The sequence below is a fragment of the Lissotriton vulgaris genome, chromosome 3_1 (genome assembly GCF_964263255.1).
Source record: "Lissotriton vulgaris chromosome 3_1, aLisVul1.2, whole genome shotgun sequence".
Taxonomy (NCBI): Eukaryota; Metazoa; Chordata; class Amphibia; order Caudata; family Salamandridae; genus Lissotriton; species Lissotriton vulgaris.
Window position 1 is genome coordinate 146,447,017 of NC_141689.1, and position 9,876 is coordinate 146,456,892.

General features: G+C 45.7%; 1 protein-coding gene across 1 annotated transcript in view; it reads right to left on the bottom strand.

Moving 5' to 3' along the window:
* The window catches only part of TESK1 (testis associated actin remodelling kinase 1), a 467,562-nt gene extending 458,263 nt beyond the window's left edge, over nt 1-9,299 (bottom strand). The window contains exon 1 of the mRNA XM_086960220.1: nt 8,907-9,299. Coding sequence (XP_086816346.1) covers nt 8,907-9,152 — 246 coding nt within the window. The 5' untranslated portion in view covers nt 9,153-9,299. The remainder of the gene's footprint in view (nt 1-8,906) is intronic.
* Nucleotides 9,300-9,876: the final 577 nt, after the last annotated feature.

Genomic DNA, 9,876 nt, shown 5'->3' on the forward strand with positions numbered 1-9,876 from the left:
GAAACTGCTCTTTTGGCTGTGGTGGAACATATTAGGAAGATGTTGGATCAGGGTCAGACGGCGGCACTGATCCTTTTGGATCTTAGTGCCGCCTTTGATACGGTGTCCCATCAGATTTTATGACAAAATTGTAAGAGGTGGGAGGTGCACAGCTTGGTGGTTGGTATATTACGGTGAGAATTTGAGCTGGTTTTAGGGTGCTCTCAAGGGTGGTGCAAACCGTCCATGCACCAGATTTTAAGAAGCTGAGTTGTGTATACAGAAAGCCTTCTGATACATCCCCTGTTAAGGCACACCAATGGCGTTCATAGAAATGATTCGCAGGAGGGTTGGTTGAAAGATTCAAAGTTTTTAACGTTTTAATGACATTTTGTTCATACCAGAACCTCCAGACGAACACCAGCATCCAGGTCACCCCCAAACACCGAACCAGCCAGCACATCAGCAACCAGCCAAGACCAAACCTCATCGAGCCATTTTTTAGAGGTAGGCCCGGACCAACTCGACGACTCAGGCGGAGCCAGACCAAAGGACAAAGAAAAAAGTCCTCCCGCCACACGGAGCATGGTGGCGAAGAAAGACCTAAAACCCAAAAAGACCGTCTAGTCATTAACATATCTGATATAAACGTATCTGATTATCAGATGGACTTATTAGAGAAAGGTACATCCTTCATCCCAACCACTCCTACCAATCTTTTAGAACTTGAAGTTAGCACCTTCAAATTCACAAGAAAACTAAGGCTACGCAATTTTTTTGACAATACACTTCCGCCTACCACCACGGCTAAAGAAGACGAGCTCTTTGGATTAAGACCCCCCAGCTCTTTTCAAGCACCGAGCAGCCATAAATGTATCGACCTATTCGAAACCCTCGTACGTAACGACATACAAAAGATCAACTTCAAGGCCTCTAGGAAGACACAAAATCTCACCAAAAAAGATCGGGACAACCTGAAAGCACTTGCCAATAATCCACGCATTAAATGCGTTATGGCTGACAAGGGAGGAGCCCTGGTGATCCTCAACACAAGCATGTATTCCCAAAAACTGCATGAACATATCGAAGACACGACGACCTATATGGCTCTTAACAACAACCCCACCAGGGACTTTCAAAACATCTTGAAAGCTATTGTCAACAAAGCCCACCAAGCCGGTACCATTCAGGAACGCACCAAAAACGACTTATTGATTGAAGATCCCAAAAGCCCTACCATCTACATGTGTCCCAAAATACATAAAAACCTATTGGACCCACCCTTCAGACCCATAGTGTCAACGAGAGGATCGATACATGAGACACCTGGCAAGTTCATTGACAAGTACCTGCAACCGCTAGTCATCAAATCAGCTAGTTACATCAAGGACACAACCAACTTCCTGTTGAAACTTTCTGAATTAAAACTGGCACCCAATGAACCTCTTGTCCTCTGCACCGCAGACGTGAGCTCCCTGTATACCTCAATACCCCATCTTGGAGGTATTGAAGCAGTGGAACAAATACTACTGCACAGTGAAATTGACGTAACCAAACAGGCATTCATCATGGAACTCATGATGTTTATTTTGTACCATAGCTATTTCAGACTAGACGATCAATGGTTTTTGCAACTCTCAGGAATGGCGATGGGAAACTGCGCTGCCCCTACGTACGCCAACGTATATATGGAGAATTTCGAGAAACAGCACATATACACTGACCGGCGTTTCCAAGACAAATCTAAGATGTACGTCCGCTACATCGACGACCTGTTTTTCCTATGGTCAGACACTAAAGACACACTTGAAAACTTCCTATCAGAAATCAACACCAAAGACTCACGGATCAAGCTCACTTGGCAAATAAGTGATACCAGCATCTCTTTTTTGGATGTTCATATCAAAACTTCACCACAAGGCCTAGTGACAGATTTGCATAGAAAAAGCACAGACCGCAACAATACTTTACATTTTTCAAGTTTTCATCAGGGTTCTCTGAAGAAACATTTACCTTACTCGCAGATGTTGCGAGTCAAACGTATTGTATCAGACGAGTCCATATTTGACACACGCATCAACGAAATGCACGAAAGATTTCGTAACCGAGGGTACCCGGAAAACATACTGCAAGAAGCACGAACCCGAGTCCAACAGATACCAAGAAAAGACAGCCTACTAAAAAGTCACAAGGAGAAAGAAGATCGCATGGTTCTAGTCTCCAAATACTCCACCGTCAGCCATATCTATAAAAAGATCATACACAGGCATTGGCCTATACTGCAGATGGAGCCAGATTTTCAGGGCATTTTCCAAAATCCCCCCATATTTGCCCACACAAGAAGTAAAAATCTACAGGAGATTTTAAGCAAACCCAGTGACACCACAGTACAACACCGAGGCACTCAACCGTGCTTTAATTGCAACCATTGCAACAACATCATCAAGGGAAATTCAATACAACACCCCATGAAAGGCCACAAAATTCAATTGCAAGTGGATGCAACATGCGACTCGATGAATCTGATTTACGCCCTAAAATGTCCCTGCGGGAAACTATACGTTGGAAAAACCGAACGTAAAATCAAGACCCGCTTAAACGAGCACAAATCAAACATAAGACTCAAACTTGAAAAATCCAGTGTAGCCATGCACTTTCTTGAATCCCGGCATACCATCGCCCAGTTGAAATTTGTCATATTGGAAACTGTCACTAAGAAAGAAGGAATTGACCTCCACAAGCTACTATTGAAACGTGAACTTGAGTGGATTTACCGCTTGCAGACCCTTAAGCCTTTTGGCTTAAATGACCGTAGCGAATTCAGTTGTTACCTGTAATTTTACATTTAATCCATGACATTGTTTACATTGCTCCGCTATGTTCTCACCGTTCTCACTAACATCTCACTGCCTTTTACAAATGGCCGCCACCCTAACCTCCTTTACACCCCCTGCACCTAGTCCCTCATTAATTTCTACCATCACGTAAACGCGCCCGCTAGCCACTGCATGTATACTACAGACTCACTCACATTCACGTCAACGACCTTCGAAAGGATTGAACTACCAGGCACGCTACTCGTAGCATGAAGTAAGTTTCCAGATCTCCTCGCCTTCTGCCGTTACCTTCGTAATTGACACATACATCCCGTATTGTGTCACACACACGCGTTAGAATCCCACACCACCCTTCCTTCACGTATTAAATCCGCCGCACTAGCGCACTCGAGCCGAGTTATTTAACAGAGCACAACCCTTCACTCAGCTCACGCTTAAAACCCAACCCCCACGTTTTTCCATTAACACAGTTACTTATCACGCTTTATTCTCTTCCTCTTCAGACTCCGTGATCAAGGGCACTCATGCCCGAAATGCATTGGGACTAACTTTTGCATCAACCTAATGAATTTGCATCGTAACTGATATGTTGTGAATATCAGCATGAACAAAATGTCATTAAAACGTTAAAAACTTTGAATCTTTCAACCAACCCTCCTGCGAATCATTTCTATGAACGCCATTGGTGTGCCTTAATAGGGGATGTATCAGAAGGCTTTCTATATACACAACTCAGCTTCCATCAGATTTTATTACATCGTCTGATGGAGGCTGGAGTTGGAGAGATGGCACTTGAGTGGTTCCGCTCTTTTCTTGAGGATCGAGGTTTCAAAGTGTCTACACCTCCTTTTGTCTCTGCTTCACGTCCTATTCTTCAGGGCGTTCCCCAAGGTTCGGCTCTTAGCCCCACTTTATTTAATTTATATGTTCAGCCTCTGGCGGAGGTAGCCCATAGTTTTGGTCTTTCCTTAGTGTCATACGCCGATGACACACAGCTGGCGGTGGCACTGAACGGCGACTCTAACATGGACGCCCCCACCTTCCAGTCAGCGTTAAAAGCTGTTTCTGGCTGGATGGCGAACAACCGACTTCAACTTAATGCCTCTAAGACCGAGGTCATTATTTTTGGTAAGGAAAGTGGCCTATGGGGAGATCAATGGTGGCCTACTGATCTTGGCCCTGCACCCACCCCCGTGAGTGAAGTCAGAAACCTCGGGGTGTGGTTTGATGACAAGCTTTCATTTACCTCCCATACTAAATGCGTGGCTGACGTATGTTTAGGTACTCTGCAATGTCTGAGACCCATCTTTAAATTTTTTGACGCTGAGACAAGACAGATTATGGTCCAGGCTCTGGTTCTTACCAGACTGGACTATGCCAACTCTCTGTTCTTGGGCTTAAATCAGGCCGAACTGTCCCGTCTTCAGAGGGTCCAGAATGCGGCGGCTAGGATGCTTGTCGGCCTCCCGAAATTTGTCTCAGCTCGCCAAACTATCCGGAATCTCCATTGGCTACCGATTGAGCAAAGAGTTAAGTTTAAAGCCCTCTGCTTAACTTTTAAAATTCTTAAACTAGCCTCCCCTCCTATTCTTTCACAGACTATTCTGCACTATGTCCCTGCTAGAGCTCTTCGCTCTGCTGGATTGAACCTTGCCACGGTGCCCCGTTTTAAACGAGCTAGAATGGGTGGACGCTCGTTCTCAGTGTTGGCGGCTGCCCTCTGGAACTCTCTACCAGCTCCACTCCGTTCAATCCCAGACCTGTTTCTTTTTAGGAAGGCTTTGAAGACCTTCCTCTTTTCCACAGTTTAGTTTGTCTTCTTGCCTTCGCCTTCTCATACGTGTTGTGTTATTCAGATCTCCAAGCGCCGGGACGCCTCTTAGCAGCGGCATCCGTGCGCTATACAAAAAATAAATAACATAACATAACATGAGGCATCACATTTGACTGTCCATTAACTTGAGCAGTACAGTTGTAGCAAACAGGTCATTATTTAAACAATCCCTTCCCTCTCCCCCAATATCAGCAATGCACTTTAATGATACAATTTGGCTTAGGAACAAAAAGTATAATTTTACTCCAATCATCTAAGAATTGATGCACGGGAATTCAAAAACTTCCACTTGGGTTAAATTATCAGAGGGTGAAAGGAAAACCAACAAAATAAAAAAAAGGTACGTTTAAGCACCAAATTTGCTCATAAAACATGCCCTCCAGGGTACACCACTAGTGTGGGAGGGAATCTGGGACTAGTAATATTATGAACGGATGGGAATACTTCGGTATATTTATAAACCAAAAATAAAACATTCTAAAATGATGGGCTGAACTGCAAGTGTCCAATCCAAATTGGTTGAAATGTTTTGGGATCGAACTCTGAAGGGCCCAGTGAGAAATAAAGAAAGGTAGTTCGGTTTTAATTTCTATTGCAGTAGTTAGGGTTGCGGAAAGATTAAAATTCACCAACTCAATTGGAAGTTTAAAACACAAAGCCGACAAAAAGATGTCAAGCACAGACTAGAAGTCACAGACAGCAGACAGAAATCGTCCACCCACTGCCTGTGTCTGAAGGGTACTAAGAGAGCGGCATCATTTTCAGTCAAAGCTTCAGAGGGGGGCATCACCTCCATAAAACCCAGAAGCGTCATCTGATCACTCGTCAGCAATATACCTTGCATACCTCCTCGTCGGTAGCTACCACCATGCTGGTAATCAATAAAGTGCAGACTTAAGCAAGGCACAGGACTGGTTCATACCGCCTCCTCCTGTAATGGGGCACAGCAGCTCCGGCTGGGGCAGTTCCACGTCCCCGCCTGAAGGGCACATAATACATGGAGCTCTAAGGAAGCCTAGTGGCGGGACCTGTGCTCCTAGACACAAGAGGGACAGCGCGCTTCTAGAGAATTGGGTTGTTCTCACAAGCTAGAAGTGGCAGTAGAACATTTGTCAAGAAAAATTAAGTAAAATCAAGGAACGATCCAAAACTAATGTACACTATTTCAAATAAAGCAGGAGACATATTGGCAATTACTGTATGAAACAAGGGAAACATTTTAAGATTAAATAGAATCCATCTCACATGGAAACTACACTCTCTTAAGACTTGGCTCTGGAGTAATCAACGCAGAATTTAAAGACAAATATTCCGAAAAGTAAATGTTACTTAATAAATGGGGACCACTCCCATCCATTCTGCTCCTGTTTCAGTGTGGCCTTATTTATTAGGCATTACAGTTTGGTAAAGCATGTATTAACTTCTCTAACTACAAGATAAGGAACAAAAACGCATGTTTTCATTTAAACTACCTCCTCGTTTGAACTTGGAACACGAATGATGACCCAGTGGTAGGAAACCTCAAGGAGAACCATTATAGTGTCTTTGTCTTCCTAAATCAATCCTAGGAGGTGTGAACATTCTTCTATAGTCAGGGATTTAAAGGACAGATCTAGGAACTAAGGTTATCAGAGAAAAAAGTAAACTGTGTTGGAAGCTCTCCAGTATCTACGTTTTACCCTCCCCAAAGCAGCTCTGAGGTCAGACAGGGCCAGGGTGTGCAGGGAGGATTCTGGGTGGGTGTGGACAAACAAGGCGCACACTCCTTTGGGAAAAGCACACGCCCAATGAAAGGGGGGTTTGTATTATTTATACCTGGCATTGTCTCCTCTGCACAGAGAGGCGTCGCACCCATGTGCTTTGGGCAGAAGGTGTAACAGGTGACGTGGGTGAGCACACACAGCGAGATATCCAGCAGGACGCCCCTCGGAGCTCAGCCATGCAGCCAGCCGGAGATCTCACAAGTGTGGGCTGGGAAGGCCCATCCAGCTCTACATGACACTAGCACGCAACCTTCGGCGCGGTGTCTAAATAAATAATATTATGTAACTCACAAGGGCTCCACAGCGGTTCAGCAGACACTATCATTCCAAACACTACGGGAACGAAGAAAAAAAACACAGAGCCACCCTAAAAACAAAGATGTCAAGTATTTGTAGCTCGTATTTATATATAGCGCTTACTCCCGCTGACGAGGCGCCACAGCGCTTTTCGGCGAGTAGTGCCAACTAAAGTGTAATTCTTCTGGTGGCGCGGCCTTGAGCATGGTCCAGGCGTGAAGGGTCAGCTAGACAAGATAAAGGACCCCAATAAATCCACCCTAAACTGCCGATGTTCGAACTGGGCTGCCAGACCAGTTTTAAATCCGTGCCAAGCCCGCTCTTTCCCGCACACTGGAATGTTTATTCCACAGACCCTCGGGTAGAAAGTTTCTAGTTGTTGAAGTCTTTAGCATGCGATGAAGACGAGTGGCTCTCCTCACCGGGTGCTTATGTCATGTGCCAGGGGGCATGTCCTGGGACTGGGCACCGAGAACAGCCAGTCTGGCAATAATGCGTGCCCGCTTATTAAACTGGTTTCATCTCTCACCACCTTCTGCCGATGGTGTGGGGGCACTGAAAAAAATACAACAAGTGGTCGATATGCAGAGAAGGCTTTGGCTGCTTGGGCACACACGAAGAATGGAGACTTCCAGACGTGTCATCGAAAAGATGTATACTGAGACAGCGAACCGTGCAGGGAAATGTGGGGCCCACGAGAAATCCACCCCCACACATGGGCACCCCAAACCACGCCGGCTCAGCATCTCATTTCTACTAAATCTGCATCCTGCAGGGAGAGAGGGGACCGGACACAAATCCACATCCCACACAGAGAAACCCCACACCAGGCCGGCTCAGCATCTCATTTCTATCATATGTACCCAGTTTGAAGTTAAATATGAATGCTGTTCTTCCACTACAGACTTTGTTTTATGTGTGTTTCCGAAGCAGTGCATGTCTGTATTTGTGACCTTAACTAATGTATATAGTACCCAATCTTGTAAGGTTTGACATTTTATGAAAATATAACTTCTGTGACGTGAAGCGCCTCGACTAGCCTTTGAGGGCCTGGTGGCATTGCAGTAAAAACTCTAAACATGATGGGGTTGGTTGTGAAGCAGCCACTCGGACAAATTTATGAAGAATGTTGGTGTGGACACCCGCTTCGAAAGGACATCATGTGTCGCCGGTTCAATGACCAGGATTCTGAATGCATCAATGTGAAGCGCTGAAGGTGGGCTGTGTTGACACAAAACACACTGGCAAAAACTCTGCAAAATCCTTGGTTTGTAAAAGAGCGACCGTATTCTTTTTAGGGATCCCACCTACGCAACACGATGGAATCCATTCTGGACGGCGGAAAAGAAATGAGCAGCTCTTAAAAAAAAAAACCAAGAGATTCAAACACACCAGTACAAAAATAAAAGATGTTGGCAAGGAGTTTGTAGTAATACACTTCCAAGAGCCTTGTGGAAAGTCGAGCATGGTTCTTACTTTACTGGAAGGAAATCCATGGATGGGCATGCAAGCGGCAAGGGCGGTTTATGAGGAGAGTTGGACCCAACATAGGTTAAGTACCTTTCAATATACAAATTTAAATTATAATCTTAAAGTTGAAAACAAATGGCGGAGGACTAGTCGACACCTGTCCAGGTTAACTCCTGCTTCTTGCGTCTGTGAGGGAAGTGCGGCCACGATGCCTATCTGGACCACTCCATAATCATCAGGTTGTGACATTTAGACAAACGTGTTACCATTAATATTCTAAGAGGCCATCTATTTGAATACAGTGTGAAGGCCGCAAGAAGGAGGCCGATAATAACCAATCAATAAACCTCAAATTAGTTTGTCTAGTGATAGATCATTCTATGACCAATTTGGGTAGTTTTGCAGGGATTCGCCAAGGTTTGCCTGCCAGACTGCAAATTGTCCTGTCAAATACTTTTAAAGCATTAAATAAAGAGAATTCTGCGTTGAATGTACAAGGACTGCAAAACGCTTACAAACATTTCAGGTAAGGGGTACGGAGAAGGATCAGAGAATTCCTGGTCAACAGAGCATCCACAATGCAATGGAAGGAAATATGGACCAGCTTGGCAAGAGTTCTTAACTATCAGTGTGAACATCCAACACGCAATAAACCCATGTCACATGGCTTATTTTTGACATCTCATTGACACCTCAAGTATCACTCTTATCGTCCGCAAAGCTTACCTTGAAGACTTCAGAAAAGAAACCGGAGCCAATTTTCTCACAGTAGAAGTCATCAATCCGGGCCAGGGTAGACACCGCGCTCCGCAAGGCCCTATATGATGATGGCCGAAGACGACCATATCCCTGTCCAGAGGGTACCAGCCCTGGTCCCACGCCCCCTCCAGGGGGTTCCCCATCAGGGTCATCCAGTCTGTCTACACGCAGCGCCAGGCCTGTCCGTTTCTCTGGGGCCTTTTCCAGCTCCATTTTGATAAAGCCAGGAACAACCAATGACAATCACATCCTTGGCGGCACTAACAATGGAATTTTCGCTGGTGCCATGTTGTTGCTCACAGAAGTCTGCTTGGACCAAACCCGTTGACCATAAGACAGGTAGAGAAGAATAAACACAACTGGCCCCATCTGGGATGCTTTACTGCCTCATGCTTGAAACAGGTTTGGTCAGCCAACCACGTAGGGATGGCTTGAAGGCCATGGGACCTCCAGGCAGTGAGCTCACACGGGTTGATGCCCACAGCAGAGCACCTCTCCACAGACAGCCACAAGACCAAGCCTAATCCAGCTCATCACATAGCATGTGGCACCAGAAGACTGCAGCAGCAGAGGAAGGGGCTCCTTGGGCAGATGGTGGAAGCAGAGGCGCGCTTCTCAAAGGGTGTGATGATCCTTGTAGAGGATAGCCATTGGTAAAGAAAGAGGGTGCAGGGGGCGTCCACAAAAGTTTGAGGATCTCTGAGTGAAGTGTCTGAGATGGATGGGGAGTTTCACAGAGGGATGGGGAGTTTCACAGAGGGAAGGGGAGTTTATGTGAAGGTGGGAGAGCCCCAGAGCACACTGAAATGAGTCAGTGCTTGATTAGTGTGGGAAGACTCAGTGCCTGAGTGGAGGGGGGATTTATGCGGGTGGCAGCGACCTACGAGGCGAGATAAAGAGGGGGTGGGGAGCTCCTTGGCGAGGCTAATTCAAACTG